The sequence below is a fragment of the Typha latifolia genome, chromosome 6 (assembly GCF_019914945.1).
Source record: "Typha latifolia isolate L0001 chromosome 6, TyphaL0001v2, whole genome shotgun sequence".
Classification (NCBI taxonomy): domain Eukaryota; kingdom Viridiplantae; phylum Streptophyta; class Magnoliopsida; order Poales; family Typhaceae; genus Typha; species Typha latifolia.
The window spans coordinates 9363768-9382939 of NC_133091.1; the positions used below are offsets into that span (position 1 = coordinate 9363768).

The following is a 19172-nucleotide window of genomic DNA, read 5'->3' on the forward strand; positions in this document are numbered from 1 at the left end:
TTATGTTAGAAATAATCTAGTTGCTTGGCACAGTATGAAACAAAACTCGATATCTTTATCTACTACGGAGGCCAAGTACATTGCAGCGGAGAGTTGTTGTTCTCAGTTATTGTGGATGAAACAGATGGTCAAAAATTATGGCATTAAACAAGATACTATGGTGCTTTATTGTGACAACATGAGTGCTATTAATATAACAAAAAATCATGTTCAACATTCGCGTACAAAACATATTGATATCCGACATCATTTTATACGCGAGTTAGTTGAAAACAAAATAATACCACTGGAACATGTTGAGACGAAGAAACAGTTGGAAGATTTGTTTATCTTCATACTTCTTTAGGAATTTGTGCTTTGGACTGATTTTTTCTTTCGAGATTTGTGTTTTTGGTTTGCGTGTTTTTATTTATTTTCATTTTTTTAGGTTTTCTTTTACTCTAATTTTTTTTTATGTTTCAATTTTAGATTTGTCGAGAGTTTGTTTTTAAAAAAAAATAATGCACTTCTAGATTCAAAAATATATTCTTGACATATAAATATGACTTTTCTCTTGATTATGAGCTATTATAGTCAATTCTGTCATCTTGTAGTATATTGTATCATTTTTGATTTATTCACTCTCTCGACTTCTATAATAATTAAATTAAATTTAATGCCCTCATAATGTGTGTATATTCTTGAGTAAGCATGACATCATGAAATATTTTCTTAGATAGCTCACTATTGACCTTAATTTGCACAGTTTGACCTCATACTTAGTCATCAGTAATATGTTCATAAAAGATCAATTAAAAGGGCTACAATGAGTTAGTGTGAAAGCCATCTTGTTTAGAGTCTAGTTTGACTCATTAAATTGCTTGAAAACTTTAAAAAAAAAAAATTTAGAGTCCAGTTTAGAGTCCAGTTTGACTCATTACATTGCTTGTTATATTTTTCTATGCTTTGGGCATATGTTGAATCTTGCGCTTTGTTTCTCTCTCTAGAATGCCTAAAAAAGCTGCTGTTTACAACAAGCCAAGGCCTCCTTCCTCACCATCTTCGGCTCTCAAGTTTTCTTCATCCACTGTTGTAGGGAGATACAAACAAAATTTTGGCACTCGTCTGATTATCTGTGAAAGGCCAGTTGTCATTTCTGATTTTTGCGCCTTGGGGATATAACATATATTTACTGAGCGAGGATGGCTTTCAGTGTGTCGGATGGACGGGACAGCATATGTGGAGGTTGTCCGAGAGTTTTTTAGCAATGCCACAGTTTCGGAACGTTGTATACGGTCCACCGTCCGTGGGGTTTCTATCTACTTGGACTCTGAGGTCATCCGTGTTGAATTCCAACTTCCTGATAGGCAAGTTCTAGTATCCCTCTTCTGATCCTCTTCCTGTTGTTCAAGAATATGCTTGTAACGTGTTAATACAAGGGGAAGAGTGGATAGGTAACATGATGCCACATGCGAAACTGACATCAGTGGCTCGCATGTTATACCTCATTTGTCTCTACAACATCACTCCAAAGACTCGACATTCAAGTATCAGTCAGGATCGGGCCTTCCTCCTTCATGCGATGCTGTCAGGGATTTCAATTGATTTGGCTGCTATAATATACGATTTTATTTTGGCAGCTGCACAGAAAGAAGTCCCTCATAAAGGTTTGCCGTTTGGTATTTTTATTACCAAACTGTGCACTCAAAGTGGGGTGAGAGTGAACGCCACAAAAGCTTCGCTTACTGCACAAAAACCATTGGATTGGATAACAATTAAGAGGAGTCAAGCACATGATCAACCGTCTCCTTCCAAGCTGACCTCCTCTTTCGCCGCTGGACGTCCATCACATCATGATAGTTCTACTAACAGTTCTGACGATGATTCATATCACCCTGAGAGGGAGTTACCACAGTTCTCTAACCGGTTTGATCAGTTTAGCACTTAGGTGCAGGACTTACAGTTGGCTGTGAATGATTTATGGGCTGAGCAAGCTTGTCAAGGGACCGTGCTCGACTCCATGTTGTCGATCCTTCATCGTCAGTTAGATGTGATCGTGTAAGTGTAAGGGGAGTGAGTTTAGGAGTTTTAGGGGGAGTTTACTAGTTTATAACTTTTGTTTGCTTGAGAACTTGTGAACTTGTGTTTGCTTGAGAACTTGTGTTTGCTTGATAACTTGTGTTTGAATTATTTTTCACTTTAAGTTATTTTCACTTGATCTTGGATTGGTATATTTTTTATTTGTAGGGATTGAAGTGCTAAATCTTCTAGACTTGTTGAATGCTCATTTAGGATTCTTTGTAATAACTTGTAATCTAGATGTTTTGTCATAAATTGCCAAAGGGGGAGATTGTTAGGTTTTTATTGTTGGCAATTGATGAACAAAATATTCTAAGTTCTTTTATACATGTATATGAGCATTTATACAAGTCTAGAAAATATTTGTTTTGAATAATTGCAAGTTTAATGGAGAAGAGTTTAAGAGTTCACATTGCGTTCACAAGCACGTTCGAACGCGGGTGCAGGCATTCGCATAGACAGAGAGTGCTATTTTTGCGCGCGTTCGAACGCAGTCATGGCCCGTTCGAACGAACCTGAGATTAAGTCAAGTCGTTCGAATGTGCTCGGGCCGCGTTCGAACGCACCTACAAAGTTTGCAACTTTTGGACTTTCGTGAGTTCGGATAAGACTTGGATTTGGCTCTATCTTTGAGATCATATATAAGTATAGTGATGCCCTAACTCTAGGGAGGTTGGTGAAGCAATTTTGAAGGAGACTTCTTGAGGCTACATCATTTCTTCAACCAACAAGGTCATTTTTATCTACAAAGCTGAATCTTTCATCTTAAGGGCTATCTAGACGAAAGAACAATCTCGAGGGCTACTGAGGTTGGACATCAATCACGAGAAGCAGTGAATCGTGGGTTCTAGCGATCAAGACTGAGAGGAACAAAGTCGTTTGGATCGACGGGTTATTTTGTGAGTCGGTCTTGTAACTGCTACTATTCTAGTGATTTGTTTTGATCCGAGTTTGGATCCGTGGTTTTTTCCGTATGGATTTTTCCATGTTAAAATCTTGGCATTCATCTCTGCTTTCGTTTTTTAATATATTTTTCAATTTTATTTAAGCAAATGAGTGATATCATTGCCTAGGGTTTAGATACATACGTGTGTCTAGGTATTTTTTTTCATGAAATATATCATTCATGAGGCCTTGAAAAGTAGTTGGAGCATTGGTGAGACCGAAAGGCATCACCCGGAATTTGTAATGCCCGTCCGGAGTTTGAAATGCAGTTTTATGCATATTCACCGGGTGAACTCTAATTTGGTGGTATCCGGCCCTCAAGTCAAGCTTGCTGAATATGGTCGTCCCTGCAAGCTTGTCCAACAGCTCCTTTATGAGCGGAATGGGATACCAGTCCTTGATGATAATAGCGTTTAGTGCCTGATAGTCGACACAAAAGTGCCATGTCCCGTCCTTTTTTCGCACCAATAGCACGGGCAATGAGTATGAGCTATGACTTGGTTGAATGAGGCCTTGCTCCAACATCTCGACTACTATCTTGGAGATAACTTCCTTTTGCATATGTGGATACTGATATGGCCTCATATTCGCTAGTGCACTCCCAAGCACAATCTCTATGCGGTGGTCCGCCGTTCTCCTTAGTGGCAACTCCTTTGGTTCCTCAAACAGTCCAGCAAATTTGTCTAATAAGTTAGACAACTCGATGGCAGTGTCTAGACTCGTTTGAGGCTCGTCTCCTACTAGTCCTAACTGAAGAATATAGGCCAAATCACTCACACAAGGCAGCCCCACCATTAGTTGCATTGCAGGAATCAGCGGAGAATGAACACCATCAAGTCGCACATCTTTGTTTTCTTGTTTAAATTTCATCCACATGCTCCGAAAATCAAATGTGACGGGTCCCAAACTCTGTAACCACTGAGTACCTAGGATAATGTCCGCTCCTCACAATGCCAATGGATATAAGTCCACAATGATGTATCCTTGCACCCGTATACCGACCCGGCAACACAAGCTCTCCGCCCGAAGCTTCGTGTCGTCTCCTATAGCAACATCAAACCTCGCGGTCGGTTCAACATCCAAGCCCAATCTCCTCACTAACCTCTCATCTAAAAGTTATGTGTACTTCTCGAATCGATGAGGATATACAACAATGCTTTCTAACGAGTTCATCTACCCGTAACATCCTCGGTGCGGAAGTATCCGAATACGCATACATCGATATTTCAGCTTGGATATCTTTCTCCACGCCCTCCTCAACGGCCTACTCATGGACCTCCTCTGAACGCTCTCCATCATTAGCAACCTCATCGTCCTCCTCGAGACCATCGATGAGCATCACACTCCCGATCGGTTTGGAACACCAATGACCGGGGGTGAAACATTCATCGCATCGAAAGCAAAGACCCTTTGCTCTTCGCTCCTCCATTTGGGTAGGTGTAAGAGTTCGAACGGGGTGTCTTATGCCTCCTCTAACATCGGAAGAAGGTCTCAAAGGTGGTCGTGGTCTAGTACTAGCGGCCACTATCTTTGAACCAGCAGAATTTTCAGTCGGCATTCTAGGCGCAAACCGCCTATCTCGGTTGTCCCAACTTGTTTTCGCTGCCATCTTTAGAGCCTTATGTTTTTGCTCCATCCTCACAGCCTTCTCAATGGCCTCCTCAAGAGTGGTAGGACAAAGAGCATGAACATCCGTTTGTATCTCCTCTCGCGATCCTGAAATAAATGTGCTCATCAATGTCGGTTTGGATTAAGGTGGCTCACAACGACTACTAACTCTTTCAAATTCTGCTTCGTACTCTAATACGGTCGTCCTCAGAACCGTCTTGCTTAATGTGGCAGCAAAATCTTCATATGCTGTTGTCCGAAATCTACATGTAATCCTCCTACAAAAGTCAGCCCAACCGGTAAATCCTCCACCACGAATAACCGATCGATACCAATGCAATGCCGTTCCTTGGAGGTAAAAGCATGCCATCCTGACCTTTGTGTCCTCCGCTATCCCTTAACAATCAAAATATTACTACTTGAAACACCCAATCCATTGGATCACCACCTTGGAATTTTAGAAAGTTCAAGCGTGCGGTTCTCCCCCGAATAGCATTGTTGGGTTCGCGAAAGATCCTTGGTTCAGGTCTAAACCTACGTGCATGTTGATCTCTTTCTCTAAATCCTCGATTTTGACCATCACCATCTCCGAAGGGATCAACATCATCCTCAAAGTGCCAATCCTCCTCATCGATGAAGCGCACTAGTGCCGCACGCCTCTCGGGTTCCACCACCGCCGGTCTTGGGTTTTGTATCGAAGGTGGGGGATGATGTGTAGGCATAGGTAAAAGAGGATCATTGACACACACATATTGCACCTGGACCTGTAGGGTATCGGTTCGATGTGGTCCCACTATTGGTCCTTCTTGAGGCACTGATTTTTGTTGAGGAGATGATGAAGCCGATCGGTCCATGACATATTCCTTTAAATAATTATGATTATGCTGTATTGCGTCAACTCTATGCAACAATTTTTGGAACATGCCCCTAAGTTCATCTGCCAAGCCCATGTTCACATCCATGGACGTGGGTTGACTCGGTCCTACCGTGGTCGCTCTAAGGGAATCAGGCTCACGGTTAGGGTTATCGTGGATTGAGTCTTCCCTTGTCAGTGTGCTCTCCATTGGTCTCCTTGTTGATGTCATCTTTCTTATTTTCACCATTAATGGAGGTCTAAGGTCCGCCTGGCTCTGATACCACTTGATAGAGCTACGGAACAATTCCTTAAAGATTTAGATTTATTATTGGAAGCAGTCTGCACAATTGAGAATAAAATATTCTCCCGTAGTTCAAAAATTATGAAACTAAGTGGAATCGATCCATAACTCCCTGATCTATGCTTTTTGTATTTATGCTCTTCAAAGATTCGAACTACAACTAGGATAACAATACGATAGATTGTGAATGATAGTGGTGGTGACGGGTGGAGTGGAAGTTAGGGTTATGGATGATAATGGAGATTGAGGGTGGATAGGTGATATTGTTTAAGCGATAAAGACGAAAGGGAAGAAGTGGTCGAAATCTCAAAGAAGAGGGAGGACTCGACAGACGAGGAAGATTAGAAGTTAGGAGAGACCTTGCCAACGGTAGAGGTGGTAGGTTGGTGAAGACTGAGGAGGGAGATTAGATTAGAGAGATGATAGAGAGGCATGAAATCAATATTCCAATAGCATAATGAATTTGGCTGCCATCCACACCTTTATAGAGGCTAGCCAACTAGCCCTAATAACAATAAGTAACCCTAATCCTAGTGGAATCCCGTCGATCGCGTTCGAACGCACAAAAGGCGTTCTCTATATGTGCGAACACAATGCAGGCGTTCGAATGCACCCGACCGCGTTCGAATGCACATTTTGCATTCTCTGTTTTTGTGAACCTGATGCAAACATTTGCAAGGGCGTTCGAACGTGACCCTTTCCGCGTTCGAACGCGACCTACATAAATTTTATTTTAATGCAAATAAACAACTAATGCAATAAGTTAACAAGGTGTATCAGTAGGTTAATGAGTGATCAATCTAGAAGTTCAACCGATCTATAACAATATGCATAAAGATTATATAGATTTGTAATAACAACTTAAAAACAGTAAGGTAGCTCTTTTTTTTAATCTTATCAAAGACATTCTTCATGCAAAAATTTCTCAATAAGATTTTTCTTTTTTTTTTTCATATTTTTCAATAAATTCTTCACTTTTGTGAAGGCATAATAAATCAAGATTTTCTTAAGTACTTGTGTTAAAAGACCCATTACCAAACAGATGTACATTTTATGTGGGTGGAACCTATATAGTTCTCACGTGACCTATTGTTCAATGCTTCTGTAGTGGATCCAAAGAAAATTTCTATATACCATAAATTATCCAAATAGATGAATCTAAATATATAGTATCATATGCCATAACAAGTCTCTACATATGCATCTGCATAAAAAATAATAAAATTCACGTTGGAAATACAATCCAATTAGTTCAAAAAAAATAGCTATTCCTCGATATCAACATCGTCCTCTTATAAATCTATAAATGTATCGTTGAAATAGTGGTGAGCACATAACCTAGTAAATATAGTCAAAGATAGTATAAAAGTAAATGTAAATACATGATGAATATCATATATAATACATATGTGCCCACAAGTATTACAATATTGAAATAACACATAACTAATAAGATTACAAAATAATAAGTAAAATTAAACTAAACAAGTAAAGAAAGATATGGGTAGAGAAATTGATTCTTGCAATTGAATAGTGCTTGGCTCAGTGGAGCATGAAGATGGCTTGTGGTTTCTTGCTACCGTGAGAAAGAGCCTAGGAGATAGAGGGGCACCTCCCTTTCTGCTTCCAAACGAATAAGAAGATATGCATTTATTTTCAAAGATCAAAATATAGTGATTCCATAACTATTCTGCAAATAATCACTAAAATAGAAGAGTTTAAAATTGTTTTTGTAAAGAAAAAATCATGAAAAACTCTTCTCAGCAACTATACCAAAATTTTGATTCATTGATAAAAAGGGTATTATTAAAATCGTAACATGAGCCCAATATAAAATCAGATCTAACCTTGTAAACAAAAGTATAATAATAATATGAAGTTGAATCGACAAGGAGAAAATGATAATTGCATTCAAATAAAAAAATTATTGGGAAAGAGATGAATATTTTCACTTAATTAAAAGTGATCGAATCTAATTACTGGATAAACTTGAATATTTAAGAGAAAATAATTTAAGAAAATTTTGATTTTAAAATACACCTAAGTCCATGGTTAAAAATTATGGAATTATGAAAAATATTTTAGTCACTTAGGCATAGTATATCTACTGTAATGCAACACAATGTATCAATAAGCATAGAAATCTTAGTGAAAATAAAACAAAAATAAATTAATGTATGAAGATATATTTCCTAAGTATTGATTATCTCCATAATACTAAAATCTACTAGTCATAACCCATCTTACATTTGATCAAGCATAACATCACATTATAGAGAAAAAAAATATAATATTAATATAGCCATTCAACTCAGTTTTTATCTTCTCGTGAGAAAGAGAAATAACTGCTTATTCTCATCACAAAATATAATATTAATATAGTCATTCAACTCAGTTTTTATCTTCTCCTAAGAAAGAGAAATAACTGCTCGTTCTCATCACAACCATAATACAAATAATATAACAAACGCCAAATATTAGATTGTCATTAATATAATTCAAGATTTTCTAGCTTGAAAAAGAGAAGAAGAAAACAACAAAATAAAAATGAAATTCCTTAATGAGAAAACCAGCCAAAACTCCTTTTTCATGGAAGATATTGATCTTATTTGTAAGCTTTTATTCATCCTCTCTCCTTTGATAGCAACACCAACAAAGGGCCTTTAAGGAAAGTCTTACAAGATCTACTAAATCCGTTATCTTTACTTTATCTATCTTCACACCTACTTTTGACCACATAGACATTAGAATTTCGAAATAGCTAATATTATTGCCCATTAAGATATCAATAGGAGATGTGATGAGAAAGTTATGATCAAAATACTAGACATTATCAGTAGGATTCAAATTGGATGCTAATCAATCATCAGTCTATTTTCATATTAGCTATGATCATGATTTCGTTCCATTTTTCTTCACCCATTATAAATATTTTGGGTAAAATATTTAAATCAAGCTCCTTATTTTGCAAAATTGAATAAAAGCTCATTAAACTATTTATCACAATTTAAACTTTGACTCTTTTTTTGTAGATTTGTCCATATAACCTAAATTTTATAACAATTGAATTGACAAAATATGTGAATAATTTATGAGTTTAATAGAAACTCCATATAGAAGTATACAACATTTATGAGATCGTATTTGATGATTCTTATAATATATAAAGTTTTAGAATATTTTGATGTATCCAAAATAATACCGGTTAGAGTTTATATTCAAAATATATAACCAAATACAAAATAAATATATGCTTTTTCTAAAATTGTCATCTTTTGATAAATTTTTAGCTATCGATAAGATTGAATTTTAAAAAAAAAATGTACTAGAGATAGAGTTCAGGAGAATTGAAGCTTTCCACTGCATTTAGAATAACACTAATCGAGATTGATATGGTAAATGTAAAAATTAAAAATTAAAATGCTGTAATGTGTTGTTATTAAAAAGATGTACAATTTGTTTCATATTTTTATCATATCTTTAAGTAAATATTTGATTATCAAATATTATCAAATAATGATGAGACAGTGGATTATTTATTTTTGAGGTGATTGGGGAAAGGCTGCTGATGCAAATGAAAAAAAAACTACCGGAATTAATAATCACATTAAACATGTGAAAGTCTAGTTTAGAATGAATACTTTGATGATCGGAAAAGAAAAGAGAACGTGGCGGCTTATTTAGCTCAGTGCAATTTTATGGAACCTTTGGTTAGAGAAGAATAATAAATTTTTTAATAACTGTGCTAAATCTAGTGAAGCATTGTCACATAAGATGACTTCTTTGTTTTTTTTTACTGGACAGGGATCCAAGGAGAAGATGTAGTGAAGCAGGCACGTCGACTGACGTAGGAGTGATCGATGGAGAATATGGTGAACCTGGAGGAGTAATGATGCGGCTGGGTCGACAGAATTGTCTTCCTATACTCTTGTCTATTCTTATTGTCCTTTTAATTTGTGTTATAAGGGTGATACATGATTGTTAACCGGTGCTGAGTGGTAATATTTGTTGGCTATTTTAGTTTTGGATGTTGTGATGGTTTAACTAGATTGCTTATGATAGTGATTGGAATACTTTGGATACGTGATGCTTTGTGGGACCTTTGGCTTTGTGGTCCATATATGGTGCTAGGGATTTTTGGTTTTTTTGTATCTGTGGTTAATTTTGGTGGAATATTGGCACTAATTAAGTTTCAATAAAATAAGGGTTGCCGCTTGTTTGTAAAAAAAATATATTATTAAATAAAAAATCTAATTAATAGGCATATGAGTTCATATGCAGTACACAAAAATGATGATGAAAAACTAGATTAAATAGAATGCCGATAAAAAGGGAGATGAAAAAAAGAAATAAGAATATTTAGTTCTTCAGATTTAAAAAGTATTATTTTATTTAAAATGTACTATTTATTTTAGAAATATATAAACTGATATTCCCCAATTCAAAACTAAAGTAAGGATAGTGAATTTAAATTATTCTATAATAGAAATATAAGTATAAAGCGAAAAAAATTGCTATATCAACAATATCTCCGATTTTAATTCTTCTCGATCGCTTAGCTCATGCACCAAATTTCGCTTTTCTCTCAATTCTTTTATTTTTCTAGTTGAATTTCTCTTGTTCCCTTGGCTCATGCAAGCACTGTCTTATAACCTTTAGTGATTTAATACCATCAAAACTCTCTCTTTTATTCGTTTATGGACTTTCATCTAAAAAACATCTCTTTTATGGAAAATAGCGAAAAGGTAAACAAGGAGAAAATCATCATACTACAAATAATGGTATACGGAAATTTCTAATACATTTTACATTCATAAGTTCTAATTCTTTGGTTTTCTATGATTTTTATTTTCATTATTATACCTACCGGGAAAATTGTAGGTTTGATTAAATTATCTTTTATGTGACAGGGTTGCATAAAGAGCAAAAGGTTTTTGTAAATTTAAATAATGGCGTATAATATCTTACTTAAAGGTTTTAATATATTTTGTCATGGTTTTAACAAAATTAGAATATGAAATCGTTCAACAAGGATAAAAAATTTTAACAAAAAATTAGACCATTAATGGTACTTTTAAAAAAAAATCAGAGTATATAAAAGTTGATTTTAATGGTTGGGGTTTCATATTAAATAGTGAACGGATGAATATTTTAACTCAATACATTTTGTTAAGTATTTAAAATTTCCCGAACAAATGATAAATCCAAATTTTGGCTCCAGCACTGGCTGGTAGAAAGCCAAATATTAAAAAATACAAAGTGTAAATTATAAATATACCAAACTTTAGGGTGTTAATTAAATAAATATTCTCATATTTCTTTCGTACGGATGTGCCATTTGAGAGCACCCTAAGTTTATTTTGATTGATTGCGTTCATAATCAGTGGCTGATAGAAAGCAACGATGAAATTGTGGCACTAAACGGTAACTAACAGTTGAGTGAATTTCCAGCAATGAAAATATTCGATTAAGAAAGACGTACATCAGACGAAGGCAAAATATAGATGAGTAGGATCTCTTCAGACCCTAAGTTTATTTTGATTGATTGCGTTCATAATCAGTGGCTGATAGAAAGCAACGATGAGTGAATTTCCAGCAATGAAAATATTCGATTAAGAAAGACGTACATCAGAGGAAGGCAAAACATAGATGAGTAGGATCTCTTCGGACAAGTTTGACCATGACCGACTACAGTACGAAGCAAGCACAAACAACAGCGAAGTACCGCGTACTTTTCACGCAGACTCTCGAATCCGTCTTGGCTAATCTCATTTGGTGCAACGCTCACGGGCGAATCCAATCCTCGAATTTGGCACGTCGAAGAGCACCCTAAAGTTCTGCTGCTGCATGTTGGCGATCACGTTAAGCACCGCGTTCACCCCCCCCGGTGCTGCCGCCATAGCAAGGCACGTCATGCTCCCCGACGAGCTATGGATCACAACGTTCTCCTCTGGCAGCGTCACAGTCAAACCGGCAAACATAAGCCTGATCTTGGGCACTACGATGCTGACGTTGTAGCACGTATCGAACCCCCCGAGCGACGTCACTGGTGCCTTTACACTACGACGGAACTCGTCCCTTACCGCTGCGTATGCCGGCGCCACCAGCCGCGTGAACATGGTGCCGGAGTCGACAATGGTGCCGGCGCCGGTGGCTGGGTCGAAGGCCAAAGCGGAGGGTGGGATCGGCACGACGCGGCTGCCGACGCGGACTCCAATCATGTTGACGTAGTAAAGAGAGGAGCGACGCGGGTTGGCGAGGAGGGGAGTCGTCTTGATGCGGCGAGGCTGGCCCTTGAGGCCGAGCCGAAGAGTTCCGGAGAAGTTTAAGGATTTATAGCTGGGGAGGCAATACGAGAACGTTGCATTGTAGAGATTCTTACTCTGCGACAAGAAAGACAAAGGACCACGGCCGAGGCCGAGGAGCCCCTGCGGGGGCATCGAACCACCGGTCACCTTCGTTACGCACCCGAAGGTGTAGGAATTTACGATCTCGGAAGCTAGAGAGAGGGAATCCTGGCCGACCCCAGCATCGATGGAGGAGGATCCATACGTCATGCTAAACCCGCAAGAAGTGCTCCCTGAAGCGCAAGAAGGGTTGGGCACCTGCGAGCACTGGGGAGAGCCGCAGGGAATGGGTTGATAGGTGGAGGAAACGGCGGGAGAAAAGGAGGGAGATGAAGTGGCACAGCCAACGCAGGAGGAGCAGGGGAACCAGGCGGCGTCGTTGCTGGTGTCGACGGCGACCAGGAGTTGCTGCGGTGGGGTGCCGAGGCGGGCGCGTACTACGTAACTCGGGATCTGGAGGAGTTGGCGGCCGGAGGCGATGGGGACGAAGGATGAGCGAGACGAGGTGGTGGCGAGGGAGGTCAGGTAGAGGAAGCGGGACTCGTCCCGGGCGGACTCCTCGACGAGGAAGTCCAACCAAGAGAAGGAGGGCTGCGTAGGGTGGAGAGGGGAGCACGGCCCGAACGCGTGCATGACGCGCAGCGTCGTGCCCTCATCCGGTGGGTTAGAGCAAGGGGTGGCGATGCGTAAAGAGGAGGAAGCTAATAGGACTAGCAGTAGCAAAGGAAGTGGAGAACAAGCCATTGCCATATTGTAGAGCTCTGGGCTGGAAATTGGATAGTGGGTACCTAACCATCCATAGCCTCTCTCTATATATACACACACACAATGCGTGAATATGGTTGGGTATTTGGTGATTCACAGACTGTATTCCATCATCGCGACAAAGCCGTGTGAGTGTGTATGGGAGACGGGAGGGGCAAGGAGTAGTGGTGTAAACGAGCGGGGATCATCTGCATGCATTCCTGCACGCAAAAATAGATTCGGTGCAACGTAAAGAAAACGCGTCATCACTTATCGATCAAGCATTGGTGCCGCTGGCTGTTGGCTGTTGAAGAAGATGTAGTTATTTCGACAGAATGAATCGGTGCGCATGCTCAGTGAAACCGTGAAGAAAGGCAATAGACTGAGATCGTACCAACGCAAGAGCCAAAAGGAATTGCGCTTTCGAGATATTCTATTTCGAATTAAAGAAAAAAGAGCGGATTAGTGCAAAGTGCAAATTGAGGTGAATAGGAGAGTACAAGTATGTGAGGCTTGTGAGTAATGATATGTTATTTTAATGAAGGAAGAGATCATGGTCGGTTTTGCCCGTTAAATTAAGCACAAAAGAGAGGAATCTTTTGCTTATAAGTCGCCTCATTGTACTGGATGATGTCTTTAGAGCTTGTTTTGGAGTTTGGGGAGTATCTCTCGGCCAGATTAATATACATCTCTCATTTCCGTACCTGACAGGTAATTTTCTTGATGTAATCTTAGCTAACCTGAACTTAATTACATATCTCCCTATTAGTTTTTTGTTTGAAAGAAGATTTTTTTTTTCTTTTCTCTTGTGACAAGTACTCTTACATATCACTAAATTTTCTCGATTAAAATACATTCGATCTTACCAGTTCCTTTTCTGACGCTGGCCATTTAGGTTCATAATAGCCAAATAACTAGTTATGATGATTGTTATTCTGGAGCCAACAATGGCGTGCCCAGTAATTGATGACCATCGTCACATCCACTGTATGAGTAGATGAGTAATTCCTTCAAGTGTATGCTCCCCGGGCATCCATTAATTTAGTGGTTTCGCGTTCTGCCACGCTGAATACTTTTTATAGATCTTGCTTCAATCCTTCACTGCGTCCAAATTAAAGAGTTCGGCATCACATGCTCTGTATTATCGACAAATAAGCTTTTGACTTAGCAACGTTCACGTGTCAGTTTCAAGTACTAAATGTGACAAATTCTCAGCGGAGGTACCATCAGGTGGATTCTGAGCTCTCTCACTTGTCACGACTTCTTCGTCATTTATGCCATCGAATAATAGAATACTAACACATTAACTAGGCCTTAAAAAAAATTAATAAGGGAAAGGAGAGATCAAGCCTCTCTAGTTCGGCTTAAATTTAAATGAGCCAAACTTGAACATTTGTAGTACTCTTTTATAAAATTGTTAAGATCATCAAAGCTTTATTTATAATACTATTTAATTGTTGTGCCCAATCTAGTAACAATTGTCTAAAACATGCTTGCACTACTAGATTTCAGCGAACCACACAAAGAAATTTTAAAATTAAGAAAAGAAATGAGGGATATAAAGTGAAAACCCTCTAACCAAGAATAAACTACAACGATAAATTCATTATGCAATATATTGTAGACATACTCTAAATCAATTAGGTCAATTATCATATGATATTATTACCTACTTGTACAACATTGTGGTGGACCACGAGCTGACTCCCTCTTACCAACTTTCGTCTCTGTCATGTATCACCTCTTATGGGCCATTTTATAAATATTTATTAAATCTAAATAATTTTCGGATAGAGGATAGATATTGATTGAATTTAAAAGAATTATAATATTTTATTTAGATATAATTAACATAAAAATATTAAGAGTTTTACAACAAATAAATTTTTTGTATGCCAAATATGTCAAATTAGAGAAATTAATCTCTATAAATAATATATAACGTATTATTAGTAACAATATTAATATTTACTATTTAAATAAGCAAACTAAAAACTGTAAATCATTCAAAAAATATGCGGATAAACGGATATCCAATATCTGTATCCGATTTTGAAAAATATATTCGACCCGTATTCGAATGTGTATCCGAATTTTTTTCAAAAACTTTATCCGTATTCGAATTCGTATCTGAATCGGATATAAATTTTCTATCCAAATCTGATCCGCATAAGATTAGATAGCACATCGGATCAGAGTTAATCCGACCTGTTTTCACCTCTACATGCACCACCCCATAATTACCTTCCACCTCTCTGTGTCTCTCCTCTCCTCTTCTCAACCCATCACACCAACATCATTCTTGTCCACTCTCTCCCACCCAATGAACCTAGTGAATACAAATAAACAATTCTCCTCTCATTCTCTATATTTGCGTTTTTTTTTGTTTCTTCTCCCTCGAATGCATCCCTCTTTAGGAAAAAAAAGAAACCACTTCCTCCCCTTTGTCCACATCTTTGTCAAAAGTCGTGTCACCAAAACATCTTTCTCCTTGATAAGATTTTCAACTAGACATCATTCTTGATACGATCCGATCATGAGACTCGAGTTAGTTAGGCTGAGTCGAGTAGAGTCTAATTGGTTGCTTTTAAATTTTAAATTAATATAGATAATCTACGTATGTAAACCTAATAGTTCGAGTTTAGATTTAACTCATTATATTTCTACTCCTATAAATAGTAGTAGTCATTATTAAATTATGAGATCATGGCATGAACCTTGGTTTAGTTAATTTCTTATCTTGCTTTTACCATTTAATCATAGCTGTTTATTTTCTTACGAGTAGATCTAATTTAGAACTCTAATTCTATCTCTAAACCCTAGCCATCACTTATCTCCACAAGCCACCTACTCATACGACCAACCCTCCCCCTCCACTTCACAGTCGTCCGCCACCCTTCGACAATCACCCTAACATCGATATTCTCATTTCTATCTAGTTTCGATCATTTTCCACTGTTTCCTTCGTATCTTTTCACCCCAACCTCGGAATCACTTCATTCTAAAGCTGTCAGATTAGAGACACAAGTTACCACTTATAAAAATCTTAGAATTTCCTTACGAATGGATCAGTCCAAAACTAGTTTGTAATAGAGATATCAGAGCCCTTTTGCTCGGGGATGGTAAGTGATCCAAAGAAAATCCGAGGGAGTTCATCGCCACGGAGGACTAAGAATTCATCTCCATCCCTATGGAAGCCCAGCGCCACCACCACAACCAACCACCACAGTTGATGAACCACCTTTGTGTGCGATGATGCTACTTAATCCATGGAGGCTTTGAAGGATTTAATGAAAGGAAGCGACAAACTTTGGCATGGACAGCACCGAACAGCTCGACAAGGCACTGCAAACCTTGATAGAGGCTATCCTGACTTAGCACCACCGCTCACTACCGCTGGCCACCGTGGAACCACCACCTTATGGCTAATATGTTTAACTCATGAAGGAGGTTTAGTGGACTACCAAACCATGGCCAAGGCACTTCCTTTTACTACGGTGGAGCCCCTGTTAATCTGTAGACCCTCTCTACTACTATAGCAACACTAGAGCAGGCCCCATCTACGGCCTTGACGTCGTCTTCCCTAGCCACAGTGGACAATGACACCCAAAATCCTAGCTCTTCACTAGTGTCGTTTCACAAGCTTATGGTCCAATCCATACCGCCAGTCCTCCGCACCTGAGCCATGACCACCATTTTCACCCATAATGATAGAAAGACTATCGTTGATGACCTTCCATGCTATAAAAACCTGTAATTGGTGGCCTCAGGTATGACGCTTTCGTGAACGCTTGAGCCATGGCCATAACAAGCTTCCTTTTCTCAATTGCCAACCAATGATGGCCGCCGCAGTCGCTGGGGACTATCGAGGTGGCTTCCTTGGGCTTCTCCATCTCCACAGCTTCGTTGTAGTAGGGGGCCTATACAAAGGCTTGCGAGACTATTGGTGATGCTTAATGGTAGCCCAAGCAGCAAATTGAGCCTGAGCTTGATAATTTCCTCCCACCGTTGCTTGCCGCCATTCTATCGCTGCGAGGAACTACCGAAAATTGACTGCCGCCTACCTAGGACACTACCCAGCCGCCACTGAGGCTATAACAGCCTATGGGGGCAACCCCAGGCCAAAATAATAACTTGACCCTAGGCTTAGGGTTATTTGAAAATGGGTGGAAGAGATGAAGTACATGCTTCTTGAGGTATGCTGAATTTTTGCAAACTGGCTCGATTAGCTCGCCTAACTCAATTTGGGACTCAAGAGCATGACATTGGGCCCACGAGCCCGAGGATGACCGGTGGAATGACTTGGTGGGCCCATGTTAGCTGGTTGAGCTAAACCTATATGAAGCGTGAGAATGACGTGAGCTAGAAGATCTAACTCGTGCACTAATAATCTTAAGGATAAGATGTTAGAAATGTGGTAGATTGATATGATCTAACCACGAGAGTCGGTATATTACGTTGAGTCGAGTCGGGTCTAGTTAGCTGCTTTTACTTATTGCTTTTAAGATTTTAATTAAAATGGATAATTTTTATATGCAAGCCTAGTAAGGTGAATTTTGATTTGACCCACTATATCTCTATTCCTATAACTAGGAATGATCATTATACAATTATGAGATCATGGAATGAACCTTGGTTTAGTTAATTTTTTTTATCTTACTTTTACTATTTAATCATAGCCATTTATTTTCCTGGGAGTATATCAAACTTAGAATTTTAATTCTATCTTCGAATTTTAGCCACCATCTACCTCCACAAGCCACCCATTCATATAACTGACCACACCACCTCATGGCCATCCACCACCCTCTAATGACCACCAAAACGTCGGTATTCCCATTTCTATCTAATTTTGAACTTTCTCCGTTGTTTCTTTCATATATTCAAGAGGGTCTTATCCAGAAAAATCTTAAAATTTTCCTATGAACAGATCGATGCAGATCTAGTTCATAATAATTCTAATATTTAGCAAGATGAATTTGTGCCATAAATGTCGGAGAGAACGGATTTACTTTGTAGTCATAAATAATCTCCACTTAATTTGTGTCATCCTCACGTCACTCTTCTTGCTCAAATCTTCGTTGCCTTTAGTACGGAATGAAATGGTTAATTAATTGAAAGGTTAACTTTACAAAGCTCTCAATCTCTCCACTTTAGGCATGCATTAGACTTCACACAGAAAATAATAATTGTAGAGTAAATAGAACTAAAAACTCAACCCGAAATTTTCCAGCCTACTTGAAGATTGAAGTACAGATTTCAAAGACAAAGATTGTAACCACTAAAATAGTGAACTAACTCATGACCTTAACCCACTAACTTCATAACTAACATGAACTCACTGACACTTAGTAACTACCCACCAAGAGAGAAACATGAATGACATAGACAACATGAGTAAATAATTAACTCCACTAACAAAACAGGGTAAATTTGCATTACTAACTAACATCTCCTCTTCATGCAAATTCACTCACACCAAGAAGATTTCCAAAATAAGTGAATTTTGAAATGTCTGATGCCTTTGTCAGAATATCAGTAACTTGTTTATTTTTACTTAATACTCGAGCTCTACATAACCATTTGCTACAACTTTCCAAACGAAATGATATCTGATGGCAATATGTTTTGATTTCAATGGTAGGTTGGATTTTTCACCATTATAATTGCTGAGTTGTCAGAAAATTGTACTAGTTCATTTTGAGATTGGTGAAGGTCTTCAACTATATCCAATTGTGCTTCTTCTATATCTAAAAAACCTGCCCAGTCACTGTCATTATAACCATAAAGCCTTGGGTTAGTATCGGAATAATATCAAAATCCATAACTAGATGTTCCACGAACGTATCATAGGCCTATACACAAAACTTGATACTAAGCTCATGCATAATTTATATTCAGACAAGTATCCATCAAATACAGAAGCCTCCAAACATTTTCCTGAAATACTTCTCACTAACTGTACTTAGTTCCATCATCTAGACACAAATCTTTAGTTGCTTTCATTGGCGTGCTACAATCTTTGCAATTCTACATATCAAAATTTTGCTGTAGGTCATTAACATAATTCACTTGAGACAAATATTTCCACCTTTGTTTGAATAATTTCAAAGCCAAGAAAATAGTGCAACAATTTGAAATTAGTCATTCAAATTCCTGTATCGCTAGAAGAACCAATACAGAGCATATTATCAACATACAATCATATAATAATGTTGGCTCGACTAGACAACTCAAGAAAGTGTTTGGAGGGTGGGTTTATCGTAAATAATAATAATAATGATAAATTCAAAATTTTGTACAAATTAAGAGA

The 19172-nt window shown here is 38.2% G+C and overlaps 1 protein-coding gene across 1 annotated transcript; it reads right to left on the reverse strand.

The window, feature by feature from the left end:
- Positions 1-11357: 11357 nt before the first annotated feature.
- On the reverse strand, positions 11358-13005 carry LOC140790701 (aspartyl protease AED3-like). Its single transcript, XM_073140898.1, has one exon. The coding sequence runs from the start codon at positions 12863-12865 to the stop codon at positions 11537-11539; it is 1329 nt and encodes a 442-aa protein (XP_072996999.1). The 5' UTR covers positions 12866-13005; the 3' UTR covers positions 11358-11536.
- Between the last annotated feature and the right edge of the window lie 6167 nt (positions 13006-19172).